Source organism: Pantherophis guttatus, chromosome 7, assembly GCF_059756535.1.
Source record: "Pantherophis guttatus breed Tessera chromosome 7, ASM5975653v1, whole genome shotgun sequence".
In the NCBI taxonomy this organism is placed as follows: Eukaryota; Metazoa; Chordata; class Lepidosauria; order Squamata; family Colubridae; genus Pantherophis; species Pantherophis guttatus.
In genome coordinates, this window is record NC_142069.1 from 21,024,213 (window position 1) to 21,042,913 (window position 18,701).

General features: G+C 40.8%; 1 protein-coding gene across 2 annotated transcripts in view; it reads right to left on the bottom strand.

The window, feature by feature from the left end:
* Positions 1-18,701, bottom strand: part of DGKI (diacylglycerol kinase iota) — a 309,513-nt gene that overhangs the window by 116,891 nt on the left and 173,921 nt on the right. For both annotated transcript variants that reach the window (XM_087873744.1, XM_034403576.2), the window contains exons 12-18: positions 17,477-17,537; positions 15,122-15,235; positions 14,524-14,661; positions 13,972-14,050; positions 7,755-7,810; positions 5,990-6,052; positions 2,441-2,514 (exon numbers count right to left, since the gene is read on the bottom strand). In XM_087873744.1, coding sequence (XP_087729870.1) covers positions 2,441-2,514; positions 5,990-6,052; positions 7,755-7,810; positions 13,972-14,050; positions 14,524-14,661; positions 15,122-15,235; positions 17,477-17,537 — 585 coding nt within the window. The remainder of the gene's footprint in view (positions 1-2,440; positions 2,515-5,989; positions 6,053-7,754; positions 7,811-13,971; positions 14,051-14,523; positions 14,662-15,121; positions 15,236-17,476; positions 17,538-18,701) is intronic.

Consider the following 18,701-nt stretch of genomic DNA (forward strand, 5'->3'; position numbering starts at 1 on the left):
CTATTTATTTTATTTATTATTTTATTTGGTCAAATTTATATGCCGCCCTTCTCCCGAAGGACTCGGGATGGCTCACAAAGGATTAAAACCGTAGAACCGTATCTGTGATTGCACACTCACACACATCTTTAAATCACTCTTCAGTCCTGGCAAATGCCTGGACAAGTCTGTGCCATTTTCTTGACAAGATTTTCAAAAACGGTTTGCCACTATCTTCTTCTTAGAATTGAGAGGGAGAGAAACTCACCCAGCTGACCTACTGCCTAAGGCAAAACAAAAACCAAATGGACTTTCCATTTGTAGCTGATGCCTTTAACCCTTATATCAAACTAGCTTTTTTTCCCCCAATTGAAATATGTTTATGAAATGCTCTTCCTGCATAGCAGGAAATGCTCTTCCTGATACAGCACAGATGAAGAAAGGTCAGCATAACCATCTCCAGATGGTCCAGGGGAAAAAAAGTATGTTGAGAACTTCTGCTGACCCTTTTTAATTTAAAAACACAAATTCTCAAACAAAAGTCAAATTTTTGACTTTTTTACATGTATTTGTAAAAATACAAATTCTCAAACAAAAAAAATTCTCACAAAAGTCCAAATCTTTTATTACCTTACTTTTCTGGCGAACATATTGACTCATGGATGAGGGTTCGGGCTTTATGGGCTGTTTATGTGACAATACTTTTTAAAAAGTGGGTCAGGGAAGAGCTATGTTATTATAATACAATATGATACCGTGTTTCTCCAAAAAGGCGGCCAGGTCTTATTTTCTTTTGACCCCCGAAAAAACGGCTAGGCCTTCTTTCTAAAGGGTTCTAATTATTGACTCACCTCACAGCGGTGGCACCGACAGCCCCACCCAGCTGGAGCCCACTGCTGGCCCACTTCTTCTGCAGCTGCTTGCCACTCGCACGCATCGCCCCGGCCTCCGTTTTGCCTTCAGATGCCTGCCAGAAGGCATCGAAGGCGAAATGGAGGCCAGGGCGATGTGTGTGAGTGGCAGCAAGCAGCTGCAGAAGAAGTGGCCGCAGAAGAAGGCAAGGCAGATGTCGGGATGCGCAAGGCCTGGTAAGTAGGGCAGCTCCACACACCCCCATCCTCACCCTAGCTTATTTTTTACCTATGTGCCTCGCCTCACCCCCTGCACCCCAGGGTGGGTGGGGTTTTACTTAAGGCTAATTTTGTGGGTGGGGCTTAATTGGATCGCATGCGCTCAAAAACATGATAGGGCTTCTTTTCAAGGTGGGTCATCTTTTTGGAGAAACACGGTATATCCACAATATTCTAACAACAAACACAGTATTTCACATCCACTCATGAAATGAAGACGTTGACTCTTTTTATGGAGTCAAACACATATCAGAAATTTTGATTTTGTTTTGTTTTAATTCTGCATAGGGGGGATTAGAGGCAGGACTGGAAATGTTGAAAAACTTCAGACTTATTGGTGACAGAGATTGACAGTGGCCAAATTACAAGTAAAAAAAAACTGTTAAGGAAGGATAAGGGAAAAAAGTATATGGATTTGGAGAAAGGCAGATTATCATACAAGAGCAAATCAGATTTTTTTAAAAAAAGCATCAGAAAAAATCTGTTTTCTGTGTCTCTCCCCCTCTTGAGCTCAATAAGACCAAGTTCATTCAGACACAAAACCTTCAGTAAAAATTCACAAACGGTGTTTTCAAGCAGTTCATAAAATCACATCAGGAGATTTGGGATGCAACCCTGTCATTATGCAGGCTGCCTAGTTTTCTACTAATTAATAAATTCCTAATAAATACATTTTGCTTTATTTATTTGGGGAAAGCTGAAGTTTAAACAAAACAAGATTTGGCTTAGAAAATCTGCTGATCTGAATATTTTAAAAAAACAGATTAGGTTTGAGAGTTTCTTTGGATTCATAACTGATTTTATCTTATGGCCTTCAACAAATAAACTTTGACCATAGCACTCATAAATGGCTAGGAAAGCTATTGAATTAAAGAACAGGAAAAGAGGAAGAATTAGAAGATATTCTACAAAAAAGTCAAAATGATATTAGTGGTCCTCAGACAAACAATACCAATCATAGTTTATCTGAGCTATTTGGTAGGCTGACACACAAAGTTGAGAGCCATTATGGTATAGTAGTGGTTAAGGTGCTGGCCTAGAAACCAGGAGACTGTAAATTCTAGTTGTCTCTTAGGCATGAAAGTTAGAAGGGTGAACTCTCAGCCCAACCCACCTCACAGGGTTGTTGTTGTTGTGGGGAAAATAGAAGGTGGGAGCACTAGGTCGTATGCTGCCTTGAGTTGACAAAAAATACAGACATGATAAACCAAATAAATAAATACATTCAAATAAATGTATGCACAAGGTTTTTGTGTGTTTGTTTTCTACTCTTTTGAAACATCTAACAAAGATTCCATTACATGAGTCCTAGAATAAAAAAAAATATTTACCTGGGTATGTTTAAAAATACTATACATTGAAATTTCAGCTCTTGAATCTTGGAAGTCAAGTCAGTCCCATCACACTGCCAGAGAGTAAGAGAAAGAAAATGAAAGCAAATATGAACAGACAAACTTTATAACAGAGTAATCCATTGATGAGAAACAGGATCTTGAAAGTTGAGAAAAGAGTACAGTCTTGGAGCAGTGGATATCCAGTTCAAATCAGAGTGCCCTGAAGACACAAACAGGTGTAGAATCTCAGTAGGTTGCAGTGCAAGATTCAGGTTATTTGGTTGGAATGGCTACCTAAGAGGATCTGGCAAGTGGAAAGATACTTTGGAAGATACCAAGTTGAAGACTGTAATACTTGTTGTGGCCCGCCAGCTGCCAGTGGAGCTGGTGGCAGACTCGGACAATGAGGAGGTTGGGGAGGAATTTGGGCCAGTTCTGGAGTCTGGGGAAGGCTCTGATGGATGCACTGTGTCAGACCCAGAGATAGAGCCAGAGCTGTCCGACATTTACCAGCCACCGGAGAGGCAGCTGCCTTTGGAGGCTGATATGAGTGAGGAGGAAGAACAGCTGGGGCCTGTTCCAGATGCACGAATGCACAGAGCAGTTAGGAGAAGTGAACAATGGAGGACAAGGAGTCGACTCGGGAAGCAAAGCACACGTAGACGCTGAATGACCCCTCCCTGGCTGGAGAATAAATAGAAGGAAAGGGGAGTGGTTGTCGTAGAAGGCAACAGTTCATATTTCTGAAGATTTTGCTCATTGTGTTTTGTGCATCAAAGACTGCTTGCCAGAACTTAATTTGCAGCCTTTCGGCTGGGAGCTCATGGCCTTGCAATTATCGCAAGGAAGTGATAAGGTCTGTTGCTGCATTTAACTCCTTGCAGGACTCTTGCTTGGACTTTTTGGTGGGTGAATGCCATTAATTCACCCACCGAGGTAAATAAAGAGAGTTTTTCATGACAAGGAGTCTGTTTCTTGCTTCCGCTAAGGCTGGGTCAGAACAATACTTGGGAGCACACCTTTTCTGTTCCTAAGCACCTTCTATCTTCAGGAGTATGCTTATTGGTGTAACAAAATCCATTTGGCCAATATATGTTCCAGAGCAGGGATGGCTAACCTTTTTGCCATCGCGTGCCAAAAGCGGGAGGAGTGCAGGGTGGTCGCGCAGGTTCGTGCCCACACCCATAATTCTATGCGCCCTGCCCCCCCGCGCATGCACACACAACCCCCCCGTGCTCCTCCTGCTTTTGGCATCTGATGGCACGGTGAACCTGGTAGGCCTGTTTTTCGCCCTCCCCAGGCTCCAGAGGCTTTCTAGGAGCCTGGGGAGGGCAAAAACAGCCTTCCCCACCCGCCCGGAGGCCTTCCAGAGGCTGGAAACAGCCCGTTTGTCAACTTCTGGTGGGCCCAGAAGGCCCGAAAATCAGCTGACCAGCGCATGCTCGCGTGCCCACCAATATGGCTCCGCGTGCCACCTGTGGCATGCATGCCATAGGTTCGCCATCACGGTTCTAGAGGCTCTGCAGTATGGTCATTGTGTTGTTATTCTAACAAATTATCAATGTTACCAAGATGAAAGATGTCCTGCCAGGTCTGGGAGAACTCAAAAGATATGAAGTGAGATCCTTTCAGTGACTGATTGAATCATGCGCCTAGGGTGGATTCATATAACATCCTAAAAACCTGAGTTAAAAAGGGACAATATTTCTGTTCACAGGGCACAAATACCAAAGCAAATCATTTCTCTATAATAGCTTAACACAGTGATTGGCAAAACAAATCTGCAAATTTGCAAAACAATTGCATATTCCTACAAAGTTCTGAATCATAAACAATCCAATCCCATTTTAGCTTGAAAGGGACTTGATGGCTCAGTGGCTAAGATGCTGAGTTTAGTATTTTAGCCACTGAGCTAAGAAAGTTGGCACTTCAGCGGTTCGAATCCCTAGCGCCGCATAACGGAGTGAGCTCCCGTTACTTGTCCCAGCTTCTGCCAACCTAGCAGTTCGAAAGCACGTAAAAAATGCAAGTAGAAAAATAGGGACCACCTTTGATGGGAAGGTAATAGCGCTCCATGCGCCTGTTCTGTCCCCGTCTCACATACGCACACAAACAGATAGTCAGGGGTTAAATAAAACTGGCAGACAACAAATACTTTCGATAAGAGGATTGGCAGCAACCCAGTAGCTGCTTGCCAAGAACTTTACTCATAGAGGGAGGGGTTGTTCCTCCGACAGATAAACCCAAACAAGATACACACAGTTCAAGAATTGTCAAGTCCAGTCCGTATTAAATCCAAGGCAGATAACGTTGTTTCAAAGATACAATGTGACTCGCTAGTAGTTAGTTTTGTCTGTCATAGAGTCTGAATGGCCACCTCACCCCCTTTTATCCCCTGTGGGGTGTGGTCCAGTGACTCAGCTTAATCTCTGGCACGCCTCCTTTTCTGCTGCGTGCGCTTGTCTCTCCGATGCTGGCGTGGATCCAGCCAAGACTTATCTCCATCACTGTCTGACTGCGAGGAGATACCTGGCTCCTGGCCAATCTCTTCTCCTGCGGGAGACACCTGAGGCATTGCCAGAGAGGAGGGTCCTGGAGAGGGAGGCCTGCCAACTCCTCTCCCTCATGTTCGGAGCCTTCTCCCTCCGATAAGTCGGCCTCGGGGGTCGTAGTCACAACAGCGCCTTCAGCATTTAGTCATGCTGGCCACATGACCACAGAGATGTCTTTGGACAGCACTGGCTCCTTGGCTTAGAAACGGAGATGAGCACCACCACTAGAACCGGAAAGGACTAGCACGCATGTGTGGGGAACCTTTACCTTTAGTCAGTGGTGGGATTCAAATAATTTAACAACCGGTTCTCTGCCCTAAAGATTTCTTCCAACAACCAGTTCACCAAACTGCTTAGAAAGTTAACAACCGGTTCTCCCGAAGTGGTGTGAACTGGCTGAATCCCATCACTGCCTTTAGTGCAGTGGCCCCTAACCTTTTGGGCACCAGGGACCAGTTCCATGGAGAAAGGTTATTTTTGTGGACTGGAGGGGACGTGGTCTTGCATGCTGCCTGCATCCCGTGGATGGGACTTCACTTGTTTGTGCGGCCCAGTTATTGACATGCTGCGGCCTAGTGCCAGTCCATGGACTGGGGGTTGGGGACCACTCAAATATTTGCACAACCTTAATAAATTCCATGTGCATAAACAAATGACAAACAAGAAAATTTCAATTATGCCCAGAAAATAAGATAGTGTATCCCCTGAAATTATTTTTCTGTCTTTATCATTTGTTTTGATTTAAAGGCATCGAAGTCTTGTTTCCATTAAAAATGGTCAATTCAGGCATCAAACCCAGGACCTTCATTCATGTTAATATAAATGAGACTGTCCTTCACTCATGTTAATATAAATGAAAATGACCTTCACTCATGTTAATATGAATAAAAATGTCTTCAATGTTTTTTCTAGGCTTCAGACAAAGTGTTCAAGCTGACAGGTCATTTCCCAGATTATAGTCATTAAAAGACACAAAATACTCTATTATACTTACCACAACTTTCACGTGTTTGGATAAATCTCTAGAGCTTCTCTGAAGGAAATCTGAAAAAGCTGCCTAGATTATACAGGAACAGAAGCAATACAGAAAGGTGAAATATAATTTTTTCCTGAAATTTTTGACAATATTTCTAGAACATCAAGTGCAAACTTTATGTAAACTTGGCCCATGGAAAGCAGTCTGTACAAAACAAAGTATGTGATTGCTTCTCTTGATTATGATTTATTTTCCATGTCAACAATTATAGAAATATTTGGAAGCAGTATCTGCTTCTTAATAGTCTCTTTTTTTAAAAAAAAAAAATCCCTTAAATTGGAAGACATTAAGACAATAGAATGGAAAATAAGACAAAACTGCACCAGAAGGCTAATCAGTGTTTTTCTCTGATAATTCACACTCTCCTTCTCCTCCTCCTCTTGCTCCTGTATCAGTTCAATACAGGGACAGAAAAATGAAAGGCTTCTGGAGGCATTAGCTTATTTTTAGCATGGGCATTTGCTTTAGTTTTTCTGGAGGCTGCTGGCTGCATAGAGACTGAGTTCCATTTATATGCAGCAAGAGTCAAAGTAATACCCAAACCACTTAGCATGGTTTGACAATAGGGGTGTCAAACTCGATTTCATTGAGGGCTGCATCGGGGTTGTGTTTGACCTCAGGGGCCGGGGGGCATGGCCAGGGTGGGCATGGCCAGCTCGACATCACTCGTCGAGGCTCCGTTTTCAGGCGCAGTGACCTCCTGCAGCCCTCTGCCAGCAAGAACAGAGCTTGGAGAGGCATCATGCGGCCCGCCTGGGCTCCATTTTCGGCTGCAACAGTCTCCTGCAACCCTCTGCCAGCGAAAACAGAGCTCGGTGAGGCCACTCCCAAGCTCCATTTTCACTGGCAGAGGCACCATGAGCCAGTCCTTCGATGTTTCTAGGGCTGCCCCGTGGGCCAGATCTATGCACCCTGTGGGTGGATCTGGCCCACAGGCCTTGAGTTTGACACCCCTGGGTTAAGGCATCAAGCTAAAAACTAGGAGTCTATGTGTTTTAGTCCTGTTTTAGGCATGAAAATTGGCTGGGTGACCTGGGCCACTCTCTAACTTCACAGAGCTCTTGCTTTGGGAAAAACAGGAGGAGGAAGGTGTACTGTATATGTTTGCCTCAGAAATGGGATTCACTTACCTTCCCTACTGGTTCGCACGCCTCCCTCCCTCCCCACCTTCCACGCATGCTCAGTATTGCATGCATGCTCTTTGCTCTCGCACACGCCTTCCGGGCATGTGCATGGCCTCCAAAACGTGGCATTACATCTAGGCAGGTGGGCGGGGCCTACTGCAGTTGCCAAACCAGACAGAACTGGCTGAATCCCACCACCGGTTTGCCTTCTTGGATTATTTATAAAATAATAAAAGGGATTTTTAAAAAAATCTAATAAATAGTATTTAGTATTTAGGCAAAAGCATACTGATAGGTAAAATTTTACCTAAAGTGTCTTTCTGATTGCTTATCTAAAGTACAAGTCCATAGGAACAGTAGCCAATGTTGCTTTTCTCTTCGAATCTATACAAAACATTTGTTCCTTTTAAAAACCTTTGATGCAATAATTCTATATACAGATATAAGTAGCTTTAAGACCTACTGAATTCATTTTTCTCATTAGACATGCCTAGGACCGTGCTCTTAGAATGATACTGGCTAACGGACTATTTGTTGCTAATTGCTCAAAATAAGAACCAAAAAGAAATCAGAGAAAAAAAGAGACTATATCAACTCACCCCGGCATAAAACATTTTATTTCGAAACCGGCTGTTGAATTTTTCAGGATTTGCCTCTGTAAGAAGGAAGAAAAAGAAAGCCGAATTTAAAAACTCTTTTACAAAGTCCATTAAACACTGCACTGGCTTTGCACTCTTAGCTTTTTCAAGAAATAACAATGAATCAAATGGTGATATGAACTGGCAGTAAAGAAATGTTTATCTAAATTAAGTAATGAAGTGCCTTTCCATAATGCAAGGAAGACTGAATACAGTATTTACTTAAGAAATAAGAGAAAGAAAAATAATATCTCAAAGACTAGCATATTACTGAATTACCAATTTTCTAAGGCTGCAAAATTCTTGACTTGCATTGCTTATAGGAGAGATAGCTGCAGCACTCAAAAACTTCTAATAGTTGATGCCAAGGTACAATTTTTAATATGGCAAAAAGAGAACATTATTACATAAATTATTAAAAAACAATCATATTAATTTTGTTTGATTTTAGCTAAATATAAATCAAATTTATTTTATTTATTAACTATCCTGTTTTTACTTGCTGTCAGGCTTCACACATCAGGCATGGCCATAAGTCTCACTTCTTCAGACACTTAAATTCAAATGTCTATGGAGATTCTCAAGTCATCCAGGTCATGGTTGTCCCAAAGGTGCTTTTTCAAGAGGCAACTGAACTTTCTTGGGGTTTTTTGAAGACATTTCTCTTTTCTCATCCAAGAAGCTTCTTCAGCTCTCCACCATCCAGTCAGAGATGAAGAAGCTTCTTGGATGAGAAGCAAAACATCTTCAAACAAAAACAAGAAAATTGTCTCTTTAAAAAACACCTTTGGGACTTAAATTCAAACTCCACCCACAGCTTTCAGACACAGTTTGGCAAGATTAGTCTCTTTCTTGCAGACAAGGGTGAAACTACTTACACAAAGAAATGTCGCCTACTGCACTAGAGGCAGTCCTTGACTTACAACAGTTCATTTAGTGACTATTCAAATGGCACTGAAAAAAGCGACATATTAACATTTGTCATAGTTATGACCGTTGCAGCATCCCTATAGTCACTTTATCAAAATTCAGATGTTTGGCTATGGTTCATATTTATGATGGTTACAATGTCATAGGGTCGTGTGATCACCTTTTGCAACCTTCTAACACGCAAAGTCAATGGGGAAGCCAGGTTCATTTAACAACCCTATTAACAGTAGCAATAGCACTTAGACTTATATACTGCTTTATATATGCTTTACATATCTGCAAATATGCTGAGTCAGCATATTGCCTCCAACACCTCGGAAGGATGGAAGGCTGAGGCAACCCTGAGGCAAGAAAGGTCATAAAATGGAGCAAAATTTACTTAACAAGTTTCCCACTTAGCAACAGAAGTTTTGGGTTCAATTGTGGCCATAGGTCAAGGGCTACCTGTATATAGAAGTCAAAGTATATGTATTAGACTATGTTCTGTGCCTGCCTTTCTGAGCCATTGGATACTTGGCTGTTCCTCTGACATCCATGGAAAGAACCTAATATATGCTGATATAACAGTTCTGTCTACCTGAGAATTGCTGGTTTGCTACATATTTTTCACCTACTCTTTGGAGCAAAGCATTTAGAGAGAGAAACCTTGATGTTCATGTAAACCAAAGCACCACTTCCCCTGATTTATATAGAAGATATTTTAGCTTATGGCCAAATTACAGAGGAATTATTGAGTCTGTTATCTGCACACCTCTATAACTGTCTGGTTTGGTTCTGCAACCCAACAAGACAGAAACAGACTTCAGAGGATAATTAGAACTGCAGAAGAAACAATTGCTACCAACCTGCCTTCCATTGAGGACCTGTATATTGCACGGGTCAAAAAGAGGGCTGAGAAAATATCTACAGACCAGTAGTGGGTTTCACTTACCTTCGCTACCGGTTCGGAACTGTGAGCGTGCGCGCCTGCATTTTTGCTTCGCTCATGCATGGCGCTTCTGTGCATGCGCAAAACCTTCTGCGCATGTGCAGAGCTTCCATGATGACATCCGGGAGGGTGAGCGGAGCCTCCTGCCGCCGCCGCTACCAGTTCACCCTAACCATGCCGAACTGGTAGAAACCCACCACTGCTACAGACTCCTCAATTCCTGGACATAAATTGTTTCAACTTCTACCCTCAAAACGACGCAATAGGGCACTGCACCCCAGAACAACTAGACACAAGAACAGTTTTTTCCAGAATGCCATCACTCTGCTAAACAAATAATTCCCTCAACACTGTCAAACTATTCACTAAGTCTGTATTACTATTACTATTAGTCTTCTCGTCATTCCTATCACCCATCTCCTCCCACTTATGATCGCATGATGGTAACTTTGTTCCTTGTATCCTAATGATTTATATTGATACTGATTGTTTCCTAGTATGACTTGATTGCTTATTTGTACCCTATGACTATCATTAAGTGTTGTACCTTACGATTCTTGACAAATGTATCTTGTCTTTTTATGTACACTGAAAGCATATGCACCAAAGACAAATTCCTTGTGTCACACTTGGCCAATACAGAATTCTATTCTATTCTATTCTATTCTATTCTATTCTATTCTATTCTATTCTATTCTATTCTATTCTATTCTATATCCTATCCTATCCTATCCTATCCTAAATTAGCTATGAATTTGCCTCAACTGACATCTAAGTGACACAAGGAGAGCTCTCCCAATCCTTTGGAATACCCAGTTTTCTGCTAATGGCAGCAGTAGAAAAACAGTTTGGTACAGGTAGGATTTTAACAAAGAAGAACTAACAGTTAAATTCATGTAAGAGCTAAGAAATGGCAGAAGGAAGGAGATCAGAAGTTGGGGGGGGGGAAGCTGACTGATACCCCATCAACTAAATGCAATATGCAGTAAGAATATAGCAAAATATTTTTTTTAAATAATCTAATTTTCCCTGTTATGTTAAAGCAGAGGTGTGTGTAGAAGAGAATAGCATTAAGAGAAAATATAGATGCTATCTGACCAAATTCTTGCTTTAAAATATACAGCTTGTCTTACCATAGTTTTTCCCTCTCTCCTCTGTTTATTGAAATGCATATGCATGTATTACACTGACATCTCTGGAATAACATTCATTTATTCTTTATTAAGCGTTATGGCTTCATTATTAAATAAATCTTCTAACGCAGAAATCATCAGTCAAAATATTTAGCTGCAAGTATATTTGGCAAGTATTCCAGCACATGTTCATACAGAATAAAAGTGCTACTGTCAACCCTGTCATTTCTTTGCCTTTTCAAGAGCCTTCATTATGAATCGGACTGCTTGCTGCCTTTGTAACATGGAAAAAAAAACCCCGTGCATTTGCTCTTTCCATCAAGCAGTCAGACCTTTATTTAATCTGGCATGTCAAGAAAAATGAGATGGGGAGAGAGAAACTTTTTGAATTGGGCTTGATGATAGCATGAAAACAAGGACAAATAAGATTTGATGTTCCAAATTCATAAGAATAAATCATCCAGATTCTTAACAGTTTTAGGTATTGTCTTTGTATTCTCCCGCCATCCAGGCACATACTCTAATGCAGGGGTGTCAAACTCGATTTTATTGAGGGCCGCATCAGGGTTGTGTTTGACCTTGGGGGGCCAAAGTGGGTGTGGCCAGAGTAAGCATGGCCAGGTCGACGTCACTTGAGTCGGGAGGCGTCTGTGGTGACCCGAGTGCTCTGGCAGCAAAAATGGGCTCCATTTCGGCTACGACGGCCTCCTGCAACCCTCTGCCAATGAAAACTAAGCCCGAGAAGGCCGCACGCAGCCCTCCCGAGCTCTGTTTTCACTGACAGAGGCACTGTGGGACGGTCTTTCACTGTTTCCAGGATGGCCCTAGGGGGCCAGATCTAAGCACCCCGTGGGCTGGATCTGGCCCCCTGGGGCCTTGAGTTTGACAACCCTGCTCTAATACAATGCAACTTTTGATAAACTGGTGCCTTTCAGATGCTCTAGATTACAATTGTCGTAATTCCCAAACTGGAGGGGTGAAATCTAATTTTTCCACAGGTCACAGACTTTGAATTAATTGTAATACACAGAGAGTATATATAGAGACTTTGATAAGGCAACAAACAGATAAACATGGTTTAAGCCCATATGAAGGGTTTATGAAAACATCTCAGACAGGCCTCCTCCTAATTCTCAAGAAGATAAAAGAGGGAGGTGGGGAAGCAGAATAGAATAGAATAAACAGAGTTGGAAGGGACCTTGGAGGTCTTCTAGTCCAACCCCCTGCTTAGGCAGGAAACCCTATAGCATTTCAGACAAATGGTTATCCAATCTCTTCTTAAAAACTTCCAGTGTTGGAGCATTCACAACTTCTGGAGGCAAGTTGTTCCACTGATTAATTGTTCTGTCAGGAAATTTCTCCTTAGTTCTAGGTTGCTCCTCTCCTTGATTAGTTTCCATCCATTGCTTCTTGTCCTCCCCTCAGGTGCTTTGGAGAATAGCTTGACTCCCTCTTCTTTGTGGCAGTTTTTACACTTGCATATTTATACTTGCAAGATCCATTCTAATAAAAGGAATGGTAGGTGTATGTGGCATCTGGCCTACCATACAAGAATGACATAACGTGATTCATGAATGATTGCCTTGGTAATTGTCAGCCTTTGGAGTAGATCAGAATAACAATACAATGTCATGTAAGTCAGTACTACTTTTATTGTAAAGCTATAGTAACAGAATCTTGAAAGGCTGAATGGGCTTCTTCCTTTCCTTTCCTTTCCTTTCCTTTCCTTTCCTTTCCTTTCCTTTCCTTTCCTTTCCTTTCCTTTCCTTTCCTCTCCTCTCCTCTCCTCTCCTCCCCTCCCCTCCTCTTTCTCCTTTCCTCTCCCTTCTCCCTTCTCCCTTCTCCTTTCCTCTCCTCTTCTCTCCTCTCCTTTCTCCTTCTCCTTTCTCCTTTCTCCTTTCCCCTTTCTCCTTTCTCCTTTCCTTTCTCTTTTCCTTTCCTTTCCTTCTTCATGGGAAGATTTTATCTGAGAGATTTTCTCAGGTTACAATCCTGATCCTATCTCAGGTTTCTTTTATCTAATCATTTTCCTGGTGGTGGCCTACTGTATCTCCAAGCCCTCAAAGATATTCCATCTATCATCTACAGCAATCGTGTTCAGATTTTTATTGCTAGAAGGATACTACTGTATTGTAAGACAGAATACTTTGTTTACATGAAGAAAGGCAGATTGTTAGAATGCAGTATTGCAAGCAAACTCTACCCACAGTTTGGAGTTCGATCCTGACGGGCTCGACGTTAACTCGACGTTCCATCCTTCTGAAGTCAGTAAAATGAGGAGCCAGATTGTTGGGGACAACATGCTGACTCTGAGCATGTTTACATGCTCAGAGCAGTTTACAAACTGCTCAGAGAGTTTTCTAAAGAACTGTGGAGTTGTACATATGTCTAATTTGCTATCACTGCTACATTGCTTTTGTATGATACATTTTTACCTGATATATCAACATTGCTCCTGAAACAACCACATATGCTCCCTGTGTACATCAGTACATACAGTACATCCTTTCATGGCAAGATACATAATTTTTCAATGAAATCAGACTGCAAATGCCATGCCAAGTCTGATTCAGATGACCTACATAGAAACATATTTGGCGTGAAATATTTCATACTAATTTAAGATTCCCTGCTGGTTTGTGTTAGTCCAGTTTTGCTTTTTAAATCAACCAAAATTAGCTAGACATGATTATTCTAAATGTTGATATGTTGTCTGAACTGGAAATAAATCATCTCTACAGTGGTAGCTGTTAACCTGACCGTGATGTGGGATGTGTTGTTTGTTGAAACCTTCACAATAGGTAAAAACTATATCAGCCAACATTTTCCTCATCATTTGGCTAAATATCTGCAGTATTTTTAATTCATTCAAAGCATTGGCACATGATAATCCTTTAGCTGCTGCCAATACTTTTACAGAAACTAACCATAAATACAATACATATTCTCACTGAAGGGAAACTAACATTTCTCACCTTTTCCTTAATTCTTCCATTATTTTCTTAAGAATAGGAACAATTTTCATCCCCCTTTTCTCCCACTCTATACTGTAACTTCACAGCTGGCAAAATTCTATCTATTCCATAGACATTAAAGACATACCGGCCAACTTCAGGGCACATGTTAAGTGTATCTAATCCTTTTTTCTAGATGCACACTTTGAGAGAGATAGCTTTAGTTCTCTCACCTCGAGATTCATGGAATTCCAGCGTGACATGGGCATCAAATCCGAGGCTGAAGTAATTATTGAAAACATTGAGAGGGAGCTGCAGTGATGAGATCAGAAGTAAAAGAAAAAGAAACTTTGTAGAAAAGGCAATATAGAAAAATAAAATAGAATTGCAAACACTAGGACTCACTAAGCAAAGTTAACTTTGTTATTTCAGGTACAAGTGTGTGTAATTTTGAAATAATGTTGTCTAGTCATACTCATACAGGGAGACTATAAATTGGAATCACTAGTAGATGTACAGTATAAGGGATTTGCATATATAGGACTCCTAACACTTTCACTAGTGCGTGGGTTTTATGTCATGCTTACTGGCTAATTGTTGACAGGTCTGAAAACAATAAATAGCCAACATAGTGGAGCAAATAAACAGAGGCTGGTCAAAAATGAACAAATAGTAGGATTCCATGTCTAGAAATATTCCATGTCTAGAAATATTCCATAGCCACTCTGCACGATCTCTGATCTTCCAATTCTAGTCTACTTTATAGAGAAAGATTTCACACTAACCTTATGTGTTCCATCTTCAAGTTCATTTGGGGGCAAATCAGGGTTTCTCTCCACTTGAAGATTCCAACGATCTAATTGAACAATGGCTCCATCTTCTACATGACAGAGAATTTTCGCAACAGGTTCATCAGTATATCCCTGAAGTAGGACAGACAAGTAGGCAGATGGAAATAATCAATATTTTGTCTTAATAAATGATTCATTGACTAGCCTATGGGATACTCATCAGTATTTACTCAAAAGCAACTAATTAAATCTTCATAATTCCCATCATTGGTACATGGACAAGACAAGGCACAAGAAATCCATAAAATATTATGCATAAAGTTTTAGAAATATTAGATTACACTGGGAATGAATAATAATAATAAGTCTAAGGCCAATTAGCCAACTAGCCCTGCGATGGTTGTGTTTATTTCATTTAATGGAAAAGAGAAAGGAAGAAAAGTAGAAGTGGAAACTTTCTACTCTATGCATGAAAAATAATGCACCAATTAGAAGAATATTTTTTATACATTTCCTTCCACAGTTTGGGCCTCCTCCTTCACTTTCAAGAAAAAGTGAAATGACAACCAGTCAGACCTGCATTCAGACTTACCCCTCCCCAGTTGAGAGTGCGAGCAAGATCATTCCCAGTGCCGAGTGGAAGTACAGCCACAGGAGGCTGTGGATTCAACTGTAACTCATCCAGAATGGAGAGGATCCAGCCAACCTAAGCATCAACAGTTACAAAATTGGAAGTAAATTTCTAGACCATACCGAAAGACGGATCTAACCAGAGTTTATGATTGCAATTCTAGGCAGTGCTCTTCCAATGTGTGATTCATGGAAGAGATTGATGAGGAAGGCTCCAAACATGAACACTCATGGAAATAGATGGATGAGGGAATTACAGATACAGTGTGGGGCTACCATATCTGCACTGCAAAAATATGAATGATCAGTGGACAAAGAATGAACTATATTATAGCTATAGCTTGTTTTCTCTGTGAATGATAAGATATACAGTATAACACTGAACAATGTAATGCATTCTGCTTTCATCCTGTCCAAGAGAAAAGCACATAGATAGCAATAGCATTAATGATTATATAGCACCCATAGTGCTTTGCAGTACTCTCTGGGCAGTTTACAATGTAAGCATTATTTGCACATTGTCCCCAACAATCTGAGTCCTCATTTTACCAACCTTGGAAGGATGGAAGGCTAAGTCAACCTTGAGCCCCATCAGAATCAAACTCCAAGCTGTGGAGAGAGTTTGCCTGCAGTTTAACCAGTGGTGTGTTGCCCCCAGTTTGGACCGGTTCTATAGAACCGGTAGTAAAACTGACGGAAGGCTCCACCCAGCAACCCCGATGTCATCAGGAAGCTTCTGCGCATGTGCCCCATTGCAAACCGGTAGTAAAGGTAAGTAGTACCCACCCCTGAGTTTAACCACTATACCACCAGGGCTCTAGATGTCAATCTAGATGTCACTAACAGCATATCTATATTTCCCCCATTCCCCTCCCAACCACCAATTCATATTAGTTAAGGAAGAATATTTAAGAGAATTGCTATAAGAACAATCAGTGAGATGCCCTCCATTGAAAATTATGTGGAACAGCATCAATAAAAATGAATTGAACTGCCTTAGAGTCAGGTTTTTGGATATATAAAAATGAAAACAAAAGCCTGTTTTTCGATATATAAAACTTTGGGAGTTCTAAATATGGCTGAGTGTTGCTTTTAACATTTTAGGAAATGACTTTGTTACTTATGCTAGAAGTCATAATAAAATAATTCACAGAGACTTAAATCCTCAGGATGATATTTTAGATTTGGGATAGGATACCATCTGATTAGTTTTGAAGCTTGATGGAAAAATCTGAGGCTAGGAAGAATTTGAACTGACAATATTTCATTTATCATCAGAAAAAAAGGTTAATTCTGAACAGGGACACGAGAAAAATCTTCTCCTTTCTGTTTCCTTTCAATAATGCAAAGTAATAAGTAGTCTTACTGAATATTCACTAGATCCATTTGAACAAGATTTTCATTTCTAAATGTAATGGCTTTTGGAACAACACCACATTAATTTCTTTCAAATATAATCTCAAGAAAGATAAATCAGGCATTGCTCATACTGATGAGACGGCACTGCCCCCATTCGCTCAACATGTGAAATGCAGGGGAAAAGATATGGAAAGCAATACATCCAGCCCCATGGCATAGATGAGCTCCAAACCCATTAAACAGATGAGCCCAGCACTCCATAAATACATTTTAGAAAGCCATCTTTGAAAAAAAGGAAGAATAAAACCAGTCAGTAGGATCGTACAAGCACATAATAGCAATAGCATTCTTTGATTTTAACTTCAGTGTTCTCATGCTATCATGATGAACAGTTGACTATTGCAACTTAATTTGCTTGTGTGAATAGAACAAGGCAGAGATAAAAGCCAAAAATTTAAATTGTTCCATTCACATACACACACACACACAAACCCCAATCAATAGTCTGTTCTGCAAGACAAATATTGGACAAGCGTGTGTGAATGAAGTGAGTGACTAGCCCTCATTAAAATATGTTTAAAGCTTTTAATAGGTGATTTTGACTAGTTAGGATAGAAGTATTACATTCTTCAATATTATGTTATTTTTCAAGGAGAGAGACAGAGGGAGGGATGGAAGGAAAAAGAGAAGGAGGGAGACATAGAGAGAAGGATAAGGAGAAAGAGATAACTATAATCTGCAAGATTTGATTAATTGATTGATTGATTGAATTTATATCTCTCTTGCATGTGATTCCAAGTAATGTACAATTAAAACCCAAATTAACAATCAGAAAATTCAATTATTAAAGTCAATTAAAACAGTAAAAGCCTATTTTATTTTAATAATTTCACCAGCAATCATTGGTAGTACCTCTTACTGTTAAAAAGCAAAGCTAATGAAAAGGAATTGGCCTTACTGTTCCATCGCCACCACAAGCCAGGATTCGCAGATTTGGCATTTTTCTGTACAACTCAAGCCTAGTAGAAGAAAACAGAGGGTAAAAGTTTTTTTTTTTAAATCATGAAGACAGATTTTTAAAATGCCTCTGCATGATCAAGGCCCCCTAGTCAAGCATTTATTATCAGGAGCACAAATAAAAGTGGACTCACTCAACAAACAGACATTGATTTTTCCATTCCAGCTGCTTCACTCTGGCAAAGTCAGGCTCCATTCTAAAGCCAATCCCTTTACTAAAATCAGATATGGTGAGGAAGATAATACATATTTTACGGAAGTTACTGGGTCATGTGCAGTATATGTGGTACCTCGCTCAATAGTAATAACTTGGACCTTGGAATCCTAGTGGACAATCATTTAAATATGAGCCAGCAGTGTGCTGCAGCTGCCAGAAAAGCCAACAGAGGACTAGGCTGAATAAACAGAGGGATAGAATCAAGATCACATGAAGTGTTAATACCACTTTATAATGCCTTGGTAAGGCCACACTCGGAATACTGCATTCAGATTTGATCACCACGATGTAAAAAAGATGTTGAGACTCTAGAAAGAGTGCAGAGAAGAGCAACAAAGATAATTGGGGACTGGAGGCTAAACATATAAAGAACGGTTGCTGGAATTGGGTATGTCTAAGAAGGACTAGGGATGACATGATAGCAGTGTTCCAATATCTCAGGGGCTGCCCCAAAGAAGAGGGAGTCAAACTATTCTCAAAGCACCTGACAGCAGGACAAGAAGCAATGGGTAGAAACTAATCAAGACGAGAGGAGCAACCTAGAACTAAGAAGAAAGTTTCTGACAGAACTGTGGAACAACTTGCCTCTAGAAGTTGTAAATGCTCCAACACTGGAAGTTTTAAAGAAGAGATTGGATAATTATTTGTCTGAAATAGCAATAGCACTTAGACTTAAATACCGCTTCACAGTGCTTTGCAGCCCTCTCTAAGCGGTTTACAGAATCAGCACATTGCCCCCAACAATTTGGGTCCTCATTTTACCCACCTCATAAGAACGGAAGGCTGAGTCAACCTTGAGTCTGATGGGATTTGAACTGTCAAATTGCAGGCAGCCAGCAGGCAGCAGAAGTAGCCTGCAGTATTGCACTCTAACCACTGCACCACCAAGGTATTTCCTGCCTAAGCAGGGGGTTGGACTAGAAGACCTCCAAGGTCCCTTCTGTTATTC